General features: G+C 39.9%; 3 protein-coding genes across 5 annotated transcripts; all 3 read left to right on the top strand.

Moving 5' to 3' along the window:
* The first annotated feature begins 288 nt into the window (after positions 1–288).
* Positions 289–4908, top strand: gale (UDP-galactose-4-epimerase). 3 transcript variants are annotated; one of them, XM_055038119.1, is made up of 11 exons: positions 289–443; positions 999–1128; positions 1225–1346; positions 1715–1828; positions 2625–2801; positions 2886–2999; positions 3082–3148; positions 3234–3319; positions 3411–3488; positions 3645–3759; positions 4658–4908. In XM_055038119.1, exons 2-11 carry the CDS (start codon positions 1008–1010, stop codon positions 4720–4722), a joined length of 1059 nt encoding a protein of 352 aa, XP_054894094.1. In that variant the 5' UTR covers positions 289–443; positions 999–1007; the 3' UTR covers positions 4723–4908. The 3 variants fall into 3 exon arrangements, with proteins under 3 accessions (XP_054894094.1, XP_054894096.1, XP_054894095.1); XM_055038121.1 differs by having other exon boundaries at positions 290–443; positions 1234–1346; XM_055038120.1 differs by having other exon boundaries at positions 290–443; positions 1231–1346.
* An 80-nt stretch (positions 4909–4988) lies between these two features.
* Positions 4989–9929, top strand: zbtb8a (zinc finger and BTB domain containing 8A). Its single transcript, XM_055038118.1, has 4 exons — positions 4989–5387; positions 7026–7900; positions 8023–8192; positions 9072–9929. Exons 1-4 carry the CDS (start codon positions 5323–5325, stop codon positions 9387–9389), a joined length of 1428 nt encoding a protein of 475 aa, XP_054894093.1. The 5' UTR covers positions 4989–5322; the 3' UTR covers positions 9390–9929.
* Positions 9930–10843: 914 nt separating this feature from the next.
* hmgcl (3-hydroxy-3-methylglutaryl-CoA lyase) lies at positions 10844–14324 on the top strand. The gene is made up of 9 exons (XM_055038122.1): positions 10844–10980; positions 11183–11266; positions 11925–12032; positions 12151–12246; positions 12361–12509; positions 12604–12667; positions 12776–12964; positions 13072–13197; positions 13746–14324. The coding sequence occupies exons 1-9, from the start codon at positions 10885–10887 to the stop codon at positions 13845–13847; spliced, it is 1014 nt and encodes a 337-aa protein (XP_054894097.1). The 5' UTR covers positions 10844–10884; the 3' UTR covers positions 13848–14324.
* The last annotated feature ends 1824 nt before the right edge of the window (positions 14325–16148 follow it).

Here is a 16148-nt window from a genome sequence, read left to right as displayed (position 1 = left end):
ACGTACGAGGGGGCGTTCACGTACCGCGAGGAATCACACGTCCGCTTCTGTTTGAGCTAAATCCGTGTTGCCCTTCAAAATAAAAGTTAAAATTAATGTATTAAAAAAATCATAATACAAGTCTGCCTGAAGCGAAGGGTATTCTGGATGGTGTTTTAAGTTATTGTTTATTTTTTAAGAGAGTTTCAACGTAAAATTATGGCTCAAGTTTCAAATATTCACATACACTCTCTTATTTTGAAAACTAATACCCTTTACGTTGCCAGTTATTCAAGTACTTAACGCGTCTCCACGTTTACCAGGAAGGACAGACTTTATGTGTCAACTAAAGTATTTTTGAATGGGCAGACTGACTTGAACGCCTCATTTTAAGTCTGCTCTGACCACATTCACAAAGAAACTTTACCGGGAGCGACATTCTTCCATCTGTACAGAAAGATTAGGTGAGTGTTTTACAAGCAGCTCATGTCGTGCTGTGAAATATCAGTCAGTTTTACTCCAATTGTGGCAACAACAACAAAGAAAAAAGTTGTAATTTGGCTGCTTAAGCAGGAGTTCTGGGTTTTATTTATCAGTGTTTCGTTTCAGTCTTGTGCAGTTTGGACTTTGACCTTCAGCCTAACTTCAAAACAAACTGCTAATGCAAATAAAAGGCTATAAATTGTGTTTCTATCGATTCTGAATGTCTTTTTTTTTATTTTTATTTTTTTTCCAGTTTTGTGGCAATTAATTAAAAAAATAGGAAACACGCTTTATATGTAAGCACGTGACGGAATTAAAACGAAACAAATTTAGTGGAGAAATTTATATTTTTTTTAGACGAGGAATGTTCCAAAAATAAATATACCTGCCTCTGCTGACGTCAGTGCCTTCTATTGTTCAGTGTGGTATTCTGCAGTTAGACAGGCTTAGGGCCACACAGGTGTGTTCAGGAGAAATGAGGCAGGTCGGCATCCTCAATATGCGCCCTGTGCTTGACTCGCTGCATGACGTCACAGACGCACAGGATGGCGGAGAAGGTGTTGGTCACAGGTGGAGCCGGTTACATCGGGAGCCACTGCGTGGTGGAGCTGATCGAAGCAGGTTACCAGCCGGTGGTGGTGGATAACTACAGCAACGCAGTCCGAGGTGAGGACCAGTTCCTTCAGAAAGGATAAAAAAAAAAAACTATGATTAAATGAAGCTCATCGATTATTAAGATCTGTGTGTGTGTTTGTGTCTTTGATGGAGGAGAGGGGAATGTGGCAGAGAGCATTCAGAGGATAGAGAAGCTTCTAAACACCACCATCGAATTTCACGAGCTGGACCTTCTGGATCGACCTGCACTGGAAAAACTCTTCAAAAAGGTCCGAATTTTGTTAAACATGATAACTAGTTTCTGCTAAGTCAGTATCTGTTGTGTTTTCTTCCCATTTTAAATACCAGAAGTTTGATTTTCTTTCGAAAATGTTTGATTGTACAGTTAGGAAATTGATTAGAATTATAACATGGTTTCTGGACACATTTGTTTCTTCACCACCATAAAATGTCCCCCACCACAAATAAATTTACTGATGACCACATGTGGATTCAGACTAGATTCGAATAAGTCAACTTGAAATTTCTAATTACTCTTGCACATAAAGAAAAAAACATTTTACAGTTAAGTTAATTGCTGCTTGTAAGTATTACAATGCATTCACATGGATTTCATTCTGCTTCATCTGCTGTGCAGCACTCTTTCAGTGCTGTGATGCACTTTGCCGGCCTGAAAGCAGTCGGGGAGTCGGTGGAGCAGCCGCTGCGTTACTACAGAGTCAACCTCACTGCTTCCATAAACCTGATGGAGGTCAGTTCCATGTTGCACAAACAGCCTCCATTCAGTCTGCACAACTCTGTCTTCATCCTGCTCTACGCTCAACTTTATTTACACAATTCCTCACCTTTGTTTGCCGACTTCACAACATCTGCCACATAGACAGTCTCTTACCAAAGTAATCACATCTTTTGCCACAGTTTGTCACCGAATGTATTTTATTAGGAAACAGTTTACGTTCCGTTGCAGCACGAGGGAACATAGAACATGCCGTGAAATTTTGATGGAGAAAGAAAACAATATGTTCAAGATGCAAGTTCGGGATGCAAACTTCGGCCAGTGAAAAGAAAGCTGGTCATCATTCATAGCACAAAATGCTGAGAAATCAGGAGAATCCTTTATGAAAACATTTTAAATGAAGAAGATTCATCTTCTAGCAGGTGTTTGGATGGCCTAGTTAAAGTCCAAATCACAATTACAAAGTGAGTCTTGTTGAGGCGAAGTTTGACCTTTTTACAGGAATTCTTAGGTTTAATTAAAAGCATTGGATTGATTAGTGTAGATTTTTAAAGCTGCTTGTTTCATTTAATAAACTTTGTTTGCAACAAGAGGCATTTCTGCACATTATTGACTTAAGTGGGCTGGATATAAATGCAAACCACATCCACATACAATATTTTCATTTGTAAAAAAAAAAAAGTTTTCTGTTGGAATATAAAATAAAAGCATGCCTTAATATTTCTCTGCTAGATCAGGCTTTCTGCTTTTTCTCAGTTGACTGCGGCTAACTGTATGCGTTGCTGTCTTTGTGCGTCGTCATGTGTCTCAGGTGATGCAGGCTCACAAGGTGCACAATCTGGTCTTCAGCAGCTCTGCCACGGTGTATGGAGACCCTCAGTACCTCCCCATAGATGAGCAGCACCCTGTGGGCGCGTGCACCAACCCATACGGCAAAACCAAGTACTTCATAGAAGAGATGATCAAGGATCACTGTAAATCTGAGAAGGTGCTCACCGGAGTGCTTAAAGAATCTCAGAGAAGTGCACCGTTTCTCCTCACCAAGGGGATAACACTTGCTTCTTGTGTGCAGGACTGGAATGCTGTGCTGCTGCGCTACTTCAACCCTATCGGAGCTCATGCCTCAGGTCAGATTGGAGAGGACCCTCAGGGCATCCCAAACAACTTAATGCCTTATGTAGCTCAGGTAAAAGCACAGCAACATCAGCGGGACTCTGTGGGTGTAAATTCATCTCACTGAATCTGTTGCCTTTTTATGATCCACGTAGGTCGCGGTTGGGAGGAGACCATTTCTCAATGTATTTGGAAATGACTATGAAACAGTCGATGGAACAGGCAAGGACAGAGGGGTTTTCTTTTTAGCTTTGAAAGTACCAATTAAATATTCATAACGATGCAACTTTTTCATTGTCTGTTGTAGGAGTTCGGGATTATATCCATGTAGTAGACCTGGCAAAAGGACATATAGCTGCTCTGAAGAAACTGAAGGACAACTGTGGATGCCAGGTATATTTCAGTTATCTTTTGACCATTTATGTTGACCAGATATAGTTAGTCCTGCTATATTATCTGCGTTTTCTTTTATTTTTGTGTTTAGGTTTACAATCTTGGCACAGGAACGGGCTACTCTGTGCTCCAGATGGTGAAAGCGATGGAGAAGGCTTCAGGAAAAGAGGCAAGTCATTAAACTCCCACAAGCACAAAATCATGGTTTTGTTTGCATCCTTGTTGGAATATGTAATTACTAATATTCAGTACATTAAAGAATAAGATGACTTCTAAATGTATTCAAGTTTTGTTATAGATTATTCATTTATCTTTTCTTACATAGATTAAATACAAGATTGCACCTCGTAGAGAAGGAGATATAGCATCCTGCTATGCAGACCCCAGCCTAGCTGAGAAAGAGCTTGGCTGGACAGCTGCCTTTCACTTGGAAAAAATGTGTAAGTGAGCCATACATTCATTTTTACTGATGAATCTAGTAAAAATATAAATTTTTAGTGTTTCACAAAAACATTTCAGAAACTGTATCACATTTTGTCACACTAGAGCCACAAGCTTCAGTAAGTTTTATTGAAATTTTATGGGAAACAGATAAACTATTTTTCATTTCTTGAAACAAACATTTTTCAATCGCCTCCTGAGTCAAAGCAGTGTAGATGTAAAGCAGCACGTCTTCTTCGTTACATCTAGCTTACACAGGTAGAGTTTGAATTTTTTTTTTTTTTGCTCATTTTATTTTGCAAAATACCTCTAGCAATGTGAACATAAATTTTGAAGTCTTGCCACAAATTCCAAATCATTTTTAGGTCAGGGCTCTGACTTGGCCACTCAAACACCTGACAAAAGCGCTGAAAGGCAAACCTCCAGCCCAGTCTCAACTGTTTTACAGTCTACAACAGATTATTGCCCAGGTTCCCCATCCTCCACACGTTTACATCGGCCCCTTTATTGCAAATGGAGGCCTCTGATGGCTACGTTCTCCATTTTCACACAAGACTGAGCAGTCTTTACAAACAGCTGCACTGATACTGATATTGAATTACAAATTACTGAGAGGTGGATTCAGAAAAAGATGGTTGCACACTAAAGTTTACTTAGGATCATCTGAGTAAAAGAGGCGAAGAAACCAAATACACGCCGCACTTTTCAGTTTTTTCTTTTTTGTTTTTTATGTAGAGCATGTGATCATTTTTTCTTGCACTCTCACAAGCATGCACTATATGTCAAATGCAGCACACTGACATCTCTCATTTTTTTCTAAAGTGACAAAATAAAGAAAACTGCCTTAAGATGTCATCCACAATAACTTTTAATGTTTCTGCATCCTGTGTTGTGTAGGTGAAGACCTGTGGCGCTGGCAATCCATGAATCCCACTGGGTTCACCAATGGCGAACCCTTTTGATGCTTCTTTGGAAATCGTCCACATAAAACTGTGGCTATAAACTGTAAACTGTTTCAAGACATTTTATACAAGAGGAAACATGTATAAATCAAATTTTTCGAATTCAGATTTAATAAGGGATTCTTTACAAATGGAAAAATAAATAAATGCTCCTACAGAATAAATCACTTTCACTCTTTTGGTTAATTTTGAGTTTGACTTATATTCCATCAAAAATCTATTAAATCTCATTAAAGTTGAAATGTGTTGTGAGATTAATATAGAAGGCTTCAGTGACACAAATTAGAACAACGCTGGTTTCAATATGCACCCTTCTGCATTTATAATAAGGTTGAAGTGAGCTCAGTTCATCACAGACTCCTAAATACTGTGTAAATATTGCACTATTCACTTGTTCATTTTAAAAGGGTCGCTGGGGCTTTAAATGGCTCCTTGAACCTTCGGGCACCCAGTTAATAAACACCCACGTCAGCACAGAGCTCCAGTCGCTCCGACCGGGTTTCGGTCTTTAGGGCTGAGCAGGAAGTGTCTGCCTGTGGACCCTGGACGAGGGGGAAAGAAAGCAGAGGGGGGCGACGCGGCGAGGTAACGTGAGATAAAATGGATATGGTGGCGGATTTGGGGGCGAGCAGGCTCTATCGGGCGCCGGGTGAATCCAGCCACCAGTGAGTATTGATGGTTTTTTTTTTTTTTTTTTCCAGAGGGAGGGGGGGGCAGATCAGGATATGGGGCGTAAGCGGGTCTCGGCGACACCTCGCCTGAGAACGAGCCGCTCTCTCTGGGCAGCAGGCGAATCCTCCCCCGCTGCTCGTCGCGCTCCGGACCTCCAGCTTGGAGTGGAGTGGAGTGGAGTGGAGTGGGGGGCGGGATGGGGAGGGGTGGCCTCGTGGATAGAAAAAACGGGCGTTTTTAGCGCATCGGACCTTAACGGTGTCAGTGTTTTTTACTGCTCTGCACGCAGGACGGTCGCCTGTCTGTTTTCTCCATTGTGTGCTTGGCTGGAGCCTGAAGTGGGCGTCGCTCCAGGACAGGCTGGGCTGCTCCGGTGCGGCGCTGCCCGCTTTTCTCTCGCAGGACTGCAGCACTGTCGTGTCGTTTTGTAGGTCGAATGGTGCCTCGGCGAAAGGATAATGGCTCAGCTCAGACATCCCCTTTGGTTTTGAGCGTAAAAGAAATGGCCACAGAGTACCTCGGGTGTTTCACCGTGGGCTCATCGGGCGCTGCCCGGCCTTTCTGATGGCACGGCGGTGCAATTGACATACGAACGCTTTGAGAATCTTGCGCCTCAGAAAAAAAAAAAAAAAAAAAAACAGACACCATTCTTCAAATGGGGTTGAGAGAGATTTTATTTATTTTCCTTTGGACTGCATGTCCAGCTGCAGCCTTTTTAGATCATTTTCTACTTTTCATCATCAGGGTTTCCTTAGCCACTTTGAACTCAGCATACGGGAATGTTTAAAAGGTTTGTCACCCGAACCTCTCTGACTGGAGTCGGGCGTAACCCATTAAAAGGACTTGCTTCGAATGAAGGATCTCTTAGCCAATCACAGTGGAGAAAGAAATCATGTAGGCGGGGTCGTCTAGTGCAGACAAAGATACATTAAATTACAGGTTGATCTGAGGTGCATTTACTCTCGTTTGTTTTGATATCGCACACATGAATATTACAAATAATATTGAAATCTTTTTTTTTTTTTAACATAGATTTTAAGACATTTCCAATGACTTTGTTCCAATAACGACATTGTTATGGTAATGTGAATTTTCAGTAATGTGCAAAACAATCATGCAGCTAGAGATGTTATTGGGATTGGTACTGGACAGATCAAATCAAAGTAGTGCAAAAATCCAGGCGCAAGGTGGCACTGGAGGAGATGGCGGATGTGAGAATTACTTTAAACGGAACATTTTCTGTCATTTGTCATCTAAACAAGATTTATTTGGCATTTATGCACTTGTAGGCACCCCAACATGCTGCAAACCAACTATGGGATACACTCAACATCTGGAAGAAGGGGCTTAGTCAGATCAGACTGGAATGTAACTTGTACGACTTTGAAAATAAATAATCAATCCCCTTTCTGTTCAGTTATGCACTGATTTATTTTATTCCATTCCATAATTTCCTAATAGTTTATTTGTGGCAGCAACATTACAACATGTGAAAAAGTTCAACAGATATTGTTTATAAGTTCAGTGGAATATAAAATTCTAGCTTTAATAATATTTTGTTGTGACAAATGCAGTCCGTTTGTATTTGACATTTACAGGTACTGGTACTGCTGTCGCTTTGTCTCCTGCAGGCAACCTCAGAGGTGGTTCAACACGGCCGACATCACTGCATCTCACCAGAGCAACCTTTTGAAGCAGCTAAACGAGCAGCGCCGGCAGGAGCTTTTTTGCGACTGCAGTGTGTTGGTTGAGGGCCAGCTCTTTAGGGCCCACCGGAACGTCTTGTTTGCCAGCAGCGGCTACTTCCGGATGCTGCTGTCTCAGGGGCCAGACGAGCTGCCAGAAACTGTCAATGCCACCTTCGACGTCTTCAGCCCAGAGACTTTCACCGTCATCCTGGATTTTATCTACTCCGGGCAGCTGGATCTGTCCAGTCACAATGTGATCGAGGTCATGTCCGCGGCCAGCTACTTGCAGATGAACAGTGTCATCACATACTGCAAAAATTTCATCAAATCTTCCCTGGACATTAGTGTAAAGGACGAAGACAGTGACCGCTGCCATAGCCTGTCTGAGACCTGTTCTTTCACCAGCGGAGCAGGAGAAGAGTCTACAGAGCATCCGCAGCAAGGCCCCCGCTCCGTCAGCCCACCACCTGCACTCTGGACCCGGGACAACTCCAGGTCCCAGTCCAGTTTTATGGGGAAGGAGCCGGAGCAGGAAGGTGTGGTCTCAGCCCTTAAGACTGACCCAAGCAGCCCTGCTAATGAGCTCAGTGCAGAGACAGATGATCTGCATGACCCTCAGGACCCTCTGTACACACTACCAGGATCAGAGCGCCGACGTGGGAAAGCAGGGACCAAACGGAGAGCTCCCAACAGCATTCGTTCTGGCCAGCATGAAGACCTGGATATTCAGGAGGCGAGAACCCTAAAGGCTGAGAAAGCAGAGGAGCTTTACGCCACATTACCTCCAATTGTTGGTGTTATTGGCCACTTTAATAAAGGTTTGTTTGTCTCTACACACCATCAACAGCTTTGCTAGAGATATTATTGATGAACAGATTTGAATGACATGAGTCTTATTTGATAAGACCAATATTTCAGCCATATCTCATAATTTTTGCAGATTCCAACCCTGTTATGCGTTTTAAATGCCCATTTTGCACACACACTGTGAAGAGGAAGGCAGACCTGAAGCGTCACCTGCGCTGTCACACCGGAGAGAGACCGTACCCATGTCAGGCCTGCAATAAGCGCTTCACCCGCCTGGAGCACCTACGTAGCCACTTTGAGACGGTAGGTCTTCTCAGAGTCTGTAGCTGCGTTTTTTTTTTAAATAAAATATCGGGTTAGAGCTCTCTTCATATACAATTCTGTGGATAAAATTCAAAAAGAAGCTACATGCTATTCAGTTTAGCTTGATTCGTATACCCCACTTTGCAGTGTGGAGGAAACAAATGCATTAGAAAAAAAAAGGAATGTTTTAATGTGATGGCATGATAGGGGAATACCTTTGTGATGCCGCGAGGTTAAAGTACTGAGCTATTTTTGTCTTTCATCACTCTGGGACAAGGTGTTCTACTTTTACATGAAGGTTATAGGACATGTTGAGGTTTTATACTGTATTTAGGGTAAGGTTATACTATGTATCAAATCTTACAACATTTTATTAAAAACATTTAGGATAGAAGAAAACAGCATCATCAATAAATATGCATATGGAACACCAAACCAAAACCTTGACCCACAGTGGAATCTCCAACTGTGGGCTTCATTTAACAGTGACCTAGTGGGCTCGAGATGAGCCTCCTATTTCTGTGAAGCTGGATATGAGTTTTAACTATTGGAGAAACATTGGTGGATTTGGTTAGTACACAAGTGGGAGAACCCTATTATTAAATATGGGCAAAATCTTGCCCATCATTGATGTCTGGGCTCAGAGTGGGAAGTCATCTGCTGAATCTCCAGAAGAAGTCTACTGGTAAGAGAAGTCCTCACAGTCTGAAAGATTTGGAGAAGTTATGGAAGAGCGGGAAAATATTGCCAAGTGATCTCTACCGGTAGACTCCAGCCATTATTAACCACTTTTATGACCTTATATAAATGATTAAAATCTGGACTAAATTATAAAAGAAAAACGGAATTGCATTTTAACTGTTTTGTGGCTTTCCTCAGATTCACCAAGCCAGGAAACTGGTGTGCAGGAAGTGCAAATGTCAGGTGACAGAGGAAACTGGGCATGTGGTGTGCGAGGGCACACGCCGCTACCGCATCTGCACCACCTGCATTCAGGAGGTGGGCTGTGATGACATTCCCATGGACGGTCTGCAGACGCCCAATGAGGAGCCAGCGCTGTTATTAGGTGTGGACGGTGAGGAGGAGGGCGACACCAAGAGAAACTGGATGGTGAATGATGAAGATGATCTTGCTGAAGACTCGGGTGCAGATCTCATCATCCAGCAAGTGGAAGACAGCGACGAGGAGCTGCAGTGAAGAAGGACCAAACTATGTGCAGATGTATTGACGGTTTGCATCTCAGTGTTAAAGCAATGCAAAAAGAAAAAATAAAATAATAATAAAATAAAATTGTAGTCTGGAGATGTAAGCTCTCAGTTTGTTGGGTGTATCAAACACAGGAATCATTCATTTCGAACCAGTGGGGAAAACAAAAACTGCTTTTTGTAAATGTTGCTAAAGTTATGCAGTATCCAAAGCATGCATTTGAATTTTTATGTTTTGGTTGAGTTGTTGTATTACAATGATTTTAATAAGTGTTTCTTCATTTGAATGCATGAAAAGACACTATGTCTTTGCAGAGATTTGGGACTTTTTATTAGCAATGAACCCAAAATGTTGATCCAGACTAAATGGCAGCTTTTAAGGATTTTTCAAGTTTAAGGAGACATCATTTTGTTTTAAGTGTTTGTCTGGAACTCTCTGATTTCCTGTTTATTATATGCACTATGGTATAATCAATTATAATTTATTTATTACTTTTTATTTTTACGTTGACACATTAAATATATTTTTATACACCTGTGCCCGAGTCATCATTAGATGTGAGTTGTAGCTGAACTACTATGTCTCTACCAGCTATTCATCTGTGCAATGTACTTTCAAAAAGGAGAACAAAGCTTTCGTATTCTGAAATATGAAAATCTTCAAGTTGAAAAGCTAAAGAAAATATTTACAAAAACACATTTGCTAATTTTTAAGTAAAATTCCATAGTATATTTTGAGATCCAATCAACACAATATAATTTTTGTGAAGTCTACCTACAAAAAATTATGAGTACTAAGACTCCAGAAAACCTTTTCTTTTTTTAACCATGAAATGTCAAATTATTCTTAATTTTGTTTGATCAGGGAGAAAATATGTGTACTTTCTCTACGTGAGTGAAGTTGTCTCACCAGGAATCAGAACTGCAATCAATAGAAATGAGCCACAACACTCAGTCTTCAGGAAATAAAATTATTTCTATGTTTTATTTAGCAGTTTTCTTCTTCAAATTGAATTTAAACCTAAATTATCAAGTGAGATTAACTGGTGCTCTGAGGTTGGTGTATGAAATGGGTTTGTTTTCAGGTGCAGAACTGAAGTAAGTAAATATCAACACTGTCCACAACGTGGATATAAATGTGTGAAGAGGTGATCTGACTCAACTTATTTTTGAGTCAGATTTATTTATATTGATATTTTATTTTGCTATACTGACACTTCTGGGATCCAGTTTTTAGCTGACATTTAATTGAAAAAGATATTTTTAAAACAATAAGGCCATAACAATATTTTTTCTTCTGTGTAGTGACTAAAAGAATGTGCAATAAATAAATGTTTTTTTTTCTTCTATATCCTATCGGTTCTTATTCACTACCTAATTATCGCCAGTAGATGGCGCCTGCGCATTTTTTTATTTTTTTAATAAGAAAACGTCACAACTCGCGTTTCCAGGAAGTATGACGTCAGGCTGCTGTTAGCCAGCTGGTGATGGCTGCTGCAATGAGGCTTGTCAACAGAACCACTTTAACATTAAGAATGGGTCAGCAATATATGTCGTTCCGCTCCGCACCAAAGGAGAAGACGGTTAGTTCTGGGTTTTTTATTCCCCCGTTGTTTGAACTAAACGGTTGGCGCCGTAAAGAACATCGGTCTCCAAATAGCCATTAGCCTTCGCTTGAAGCTGGTTGTGTTTGGTGGGTCTTGAGGAGACTCTGCAGTTCAGCTTTGACTCTTACTTGTATTTGATTTCACCTGTCGGTGGTTCTGTGTGTCTTCTTGCCTTCAGGCATGTGTGAAAGCTGCTCATGCTCTCCCGCAAACGGTGAAAATAGTGGAAGTTGGACCCAGAGACGGTCTTCAAAATGAAAAGGTACACTCGTGTAAATAAATAAACCACGTCTTTTAGTAATGTTTTGCTTTATTTAATTTTCAAACCATAAGATTAACCAAATGAAGCTTAATGACGATTTACAACTAAATGTTTATCCAAGGGGAGCAGGTGCTTTTTGTGTCTTTCAGGAATTTCAGTGAAGTTCATAATATAATAGACATTTATTTATTTTTAGCTTTAAAAAATCACAATTACAACAAAATAGTTTTGTTTTATTTATTGTATTCTTACATTGTTTTGATTTTGATGTGTTTTTGTGTAATCACTGACAGTACAGGCATTATAACATGTTAATTTTACAAGCTTTACAAGCTTGATTGGACACATCTCATACAAATTGTTCTCTCATTTTTAATTATGTAACTATAATTATGTAATACAGCAAAGATGTTTTTAGCTGTTTTTGTTTCAGTTTTTTTTACAATTCTGATTTTTTGTATTAAGGTTAAGACGTAACCTTAAAAAAAAGCAAAATACCTTTAAATATAAAGTAAAATTGTTGCCCCTGTGGTTCAGTGAGCAAAAGAATAGGTGTGGCAACATGATACAACCTGGTGAAATAACACGAGTCATGCATAGTTGGCATTATTTATCAGCTGTTCTTCATTTTTTTGTATTTTATTATTCTATCCCTTAGACTGTCGTCCCAACAGAGGCGAAAATCAATTTAATTAACATGTTGTCAGAGTCTGGACTTCCAGTCATTGAGGCCACCAGCTTTGTGTCCCCTAAATGGGTTCCTCAGGTAAGCATTTTAGAACAAACCCCACTCCAACTTCAGCATGTAAGAATAAATTGAGCTTTGTTTTTTGTTGTTATTGTCTTTTTTATATACTAATCGGTGTCTGTTGTTTAAATATCAGATGGCAGATCAAGTAGAGGTAATGAAAGGTATCAGTAAGAAACCAGGAGTGTCTTATCCAGTCCTAACGCCAAACCTAAAAGGTTTTCAAGCTGCTGTGAGTGCTGCACATTCCTGTATCCCTGTGTCAGCCCTGAATAGATACTGAATGTTCAGGTTTTAATACAGTAGGTAATAGCTCTAAAACATGTTTTGATCTCTTGTGCTGCAGCTAAAGGCCGGAGCTTCAGAGGTGGCCATATTTGGTGCTGCATCTGAGCTGTTTAGCAAGAAGAACATAAACTGCTCTGTGGAGGAGAGTTTACAGCGCTTCGAGGAGGTCATGAAGGCAGCTAAAGAAGCTGCTGTGCCAGTTCGGGGGTATAATTACCAGCATCCTCGCCACTCTCAGTAAACCTTTAAATAATTTGGACTTGCTCTTGAACTCTTTCATCCATGTTTCTCGTCACTACAGTTATGTCTCGTGCGTCGTGGGATGTCCGTATGAAGGCCAGGTGGCGCCTGAAAAAGTTGCACATGTGAGTTCTGGCTCAAAAGATGTCGAGCTTGTTCAGCAAATAGGTCATTCGTCATCTTTTGCAAAACAGCCAGATGCAAAGCACTTAAGATTTGTTTCTGTCTCACAGGTGGCGAAGTGCCTGTACTCTATGGGCTGTTACGAGATTTCTCTGGGTGACACTATTGGAGTGGGGACTCCTGGAAGTATGACTAAGATGTTGGAAGCTGTGACCAAAGAAGTGCCAGTCAGCGCTTTAGCTGTTCACTGCCACGACACTTATGGCCAGGCTTTGGCTAACATCCTAATAGCCTTGCAGGTCAGGCTGAGTTAATGTTTCTGAATCCAAAAACTTTCCCTGAAACAATCCAGGTATTATTATAAAAGTGAAGTTTTTCTGTTTCTTGTTTTGTTTTGTTTTCTCAGATGGGAATCAGTGTGGTAGACTCATCAGTAGCTGGCCTGGGGGGCTGTCCATACGCTCATGGGGCTTCTGGGAATGTTGCAACCGAAGATGTTGTTTATATGCTGCATGGACTTGGAATTGAAACAGTAAGAGATCAACTTGTTATCTTCTTTTCTTTGTTTTGGAGTTGGCTAGGAGGGAAAAGAAAACCATCAACAGCAGTTATTCCATTGATTATTAGTTAATAATGCCTCAATTGATCCATTTTCTGTCTTCTGGATGAAACAGTCACATATTAAATGACTTGTACATTTTTTTAAAAACTACAATTGAATGTTACAGGGAAAAACCATATTTTCCAGTATTTAAAAAAAAATAATCCATCCATTTTCTACACCTTTGTCCCTATTGGGGTCAGGAGGGGTGCTGGTGCCCATCTCCTGCTCACGTTCTGGGCGAGAGGCGGGGTACACCCTGGACGGTTTGCCAGTCTGTCGCGCGGCTTTTTAAAATAATATTGCAATTAAATTTTCACCTTTGATCCATTGGGAATAATTGCATTCTGTTTTTGTTTTCTGTCAGTCTGTTTATGCTGTTATTCTGCTTATAAACTTTAAAAATAGATGGATTACTTGTGTTATACTTGAACTTTTCCTCAAATCATTTAAGCTGTGACTCTGTGTTCTCGTGTCAGGGAGTGGACCTCGCAAAGCTGATGGATGCTGGAGCTTTTATCTGTCGAACCATCAACAGGAAGACCAGCTCCAAAGTGGCACAAGCCACCTGCAAACTGTAGACTAAAAAACGTTGGCTTTTTCCCAGGCTATATCATCCTGAGTTTCCTAAATTAAATAAAATAAAGTATAGTTTGATTCAGCCTCTCTAAAAATTGTTGTTAAACATTGTTTTCTGTATTGATAATTATAGCATATTAGTGCCTTATGTAAAATCTGTGATTCGTAAGAGCACTTGTCTTTTACAGGAATGCTTTTGTCAAGTCAGCGACAAAAAAAAAAAAGTCACTTAACTTTAAGTTTCTAATGATGCATGACCCTGTACATACAGATTATGTCACTAATATCACAGCAGAAGATTTAGTTCAGGATGTAACTGTGGAAACCATCATGGCTTTGAAGTTTGGACAATATAATGGTTAGTGAAACTATTTCTTTTTTTAACATAGTGCTCAAGGTTATTTATTTAAATTATCTCTTCAAATCTAAAATGTACATAATTATGAAAGTTTCAAAAATAAAACTATTTTACATTGTAATTTGTGATTGCATTTGTCTACTGATAAATATTGCTAGGATGTTTTAGCATCATCTCATATTGGAAACCTTTGAAAAATTCTGCTTTTAAGTCTGTTTGTTTCATGTTTGACCGGGGAATCCCAGCTTTGACATAAAGTACAGGTACAGTACGTAGCTTTTGCAAAAATATGTTTTTTCACCATGTTGTAACAGTGTAAAGTGAGACGGATAATCTGTGAAAAGATCAAGCGCCTATGGGGAAGGGGTTATGAGTGGGGTATACACAGGAGTGATTGACAGCACTAAGACCCTCTTCCTAGGTCTGATTGGTTGTTTCAGACAGAGCACAGGACAACAGGAAGAAAGCAAAGAAGCTTGATTTATTTGTTTTTTTCAAAGTTTATGTGTTTCATACCATCACAACATAGTGATAGTTGTAACAAATATGTATAAAAAAATATATATTTTATTGAAGTTACATATGGCTACTTTTAAGTCCTCAAGTGTCAGGGTCCTGTAAGTTTTAGATGTGCCCTTGGTCCAACAAATCAAATGGAATAAGCTCATCATCATTCTGTCAAGTTCCAGATAAATATTTGAAACACTTGAATCAAATAGCCTCACCATTCATTTGACTCAGGTGTGCTTGAGAAGGAATCCATCCGAAGGTTTCAGGATGTTATATTTTTAGGGCTGGACCCGAGTTGAGGTCACCTAACAAGTCAACTCACAATGACCAGAGGAGTACTGATATTGTCAAATTTTTGTTGATTTGAGAAAATGATTTTAGACCGTCAACCTGCAAAATGGATTCAATTTTTCAATTTCTGACGGTGCCCACAAGATTTTTTTTTTTTAAATGTTAAAAAAAATTGGGACTCAGGGAGTTCCACAGGCCTCTTAGCAATTGGAGCTTTTCCACACATTCATCCTTTGTTTTCCTGTTGGTATTAGTGAGTTATGAAGAGCAATGCACATGGAGCGAGAGTAGTTCAGGAAGTGGTTTATTTTGTAAGCAATGCATATGAAACCCAGCTCCATCTGTCTCAGTCATTGTGTCCTTGGAGAAGACACTTCATCACCATACCTTGCTAGTGGTGGTCTGAGAGTTAGACTTGACTTCAGTCAGACTGCTGTCAGCTCACCGCCTTAAATGTGTTGTTGATTTGACTGCATCTAGTTTAAGGTATTTTTGAGTTATCTGACTTGATAAAACATAGTGAAAATGCATTGCTATATCATTTATCTGCCTCACTTGAATGGAATGTTCTTTTATTATTTCTATTTTGAAGGGAAAATAAGTGAGACTCATCCCACTATTAAAGAAAACAATCTATGGTATGTTATGTCAATTTGGATTTTTTTCAACTCAGTTTTATTTCTTGACTGTTTCACACACTTACTTAATGAGGACAACAGTTGGAAGAGTAGCTGTCTTGAATTTGGAAAAATTGTGATTCAGATTCCTGTTTCTTCCCCTGCTGCGTGTCGGAGTTCCTCTGGGCAAGGCACATTGTGTTGCCTACAGAGATAAAGCTACCTGGGGTGCAAGCCATTTCTCCGGTTTTTGCTTCTTTTGCCTACACATCTCTTTGCATCAGGGTTTTAACTGCATTTGTCAAAAATAACCCATAAAACCCAACTTGGAAAATGGTTTGTACTTGAATGCCAAGTTTTTCTTCAAGACTGTCCAAAAAATATTGGCAGTCTTGCCAATACATTGTTGTCATAAATGGTGTCTGGAAAAGTTTGGAGTTTTTAAATCAACATTTGCAGGACACCGATGAAAAACAGAAGTCATGGATTATTATTTTTATACGTGTCACTTACATCTCTTCATAGAA

The sequence above is a fragment of the Poeciliopsis prolifica genome, unplaced genomic scaffold (assembly GCF_027474105.1).
Source record: "Poeciliopsis prolifica strain line A6 unplaced genomic scaffold, Auburn_PproV2 SCAFFOLD013, whole genome shotgun sequence".
In the NCBI taxonomy this organism is placed as follows: domain Eukaryota; kingdom Metazoa; phylum Chordata; class Actinopteri; order Cyprinodontiformes; family Poeciliidae; genus Poeciliopsis; species Poeciliopsis prolifica.
This window is presented reverse-complemented; position numbering and strand designations above follow the sequence as displayed.

What these genes read in the sequence shown, in the direction of transcription:
- zbtb8a (XM_055038118.1), top strand. Translation starts at nt 5,323, where the DNA reads ATGGATATGGTGGCGGATTTGGGGGCGAGCAGGCTCTATCGGGCGCCG. An exon ending in CCGGGTGAATCCAGCCACCA is followed by an intron (nt 5,388 to 7,025) that starts GTGAGTATTGAT and finishes TGTCTCCTGCAG; the next exon opens with GCAACCTCAGAGGTGGTTCA. An exon ending in TACGTAGCCACTTTGAGACG is followed by an intron (nt 8,193 to 9,071) that starts GTAGGTCTTCTC and finishes GGCTTTCCTCAG; the next exon opens with ATTCACCAAGCCAGGAAACT.
- gale (XM_055038119.1), top strand. Translation starts at nt 1,008, where the DNA reads ATGGCGGAGAAGGTGTTGGTCACAGGTGGAGCCGGTTACATCGGGAGC. An exon ending in TGAAACAGTCGATGGAACAG is followed by an intron (nt 3,149 to 3,233) that starts GCAAGGACAGAG and finishes TGTCTGTTGTAG; the next exon opens with GAGTTCGGGATTATATCCAT. An exon ending in AGGACAACTGTGGATGCCAG is followed by an intron (nt 3,320 to 3,410) that starts GTATATTTCAGT and finishes TTTTGTGTTTAG; the next exon opens with GTTTACAATCTTGGCACAGG.
- hmgcl (XM_055038122.1), top strand. Translation starts at nt 10,885, where the DNA reads ATGGCTGCTGCAATGAGGCTTGTCAACAGAACCACTTTAACATTAAGA. An exon ending in CCCCTAAATGGGTTCCTCAG is followed by an intron (nt 12,033 to 12,150) that starts GTAAGCATTTTA and finishes TTTAAATATCAG; the next exon opens with ATGGCAGATCAAGTAGAGGT. An exon ending in ACATCCTAATAGCCTTGCAG is followed by an intron (nt 12,965 to 13,071) that starts GTCAGGCTGAGT and finishes TTGTTTTCTCAG; the next exon opens with ATGGGAATCAGTGTGGTAGA.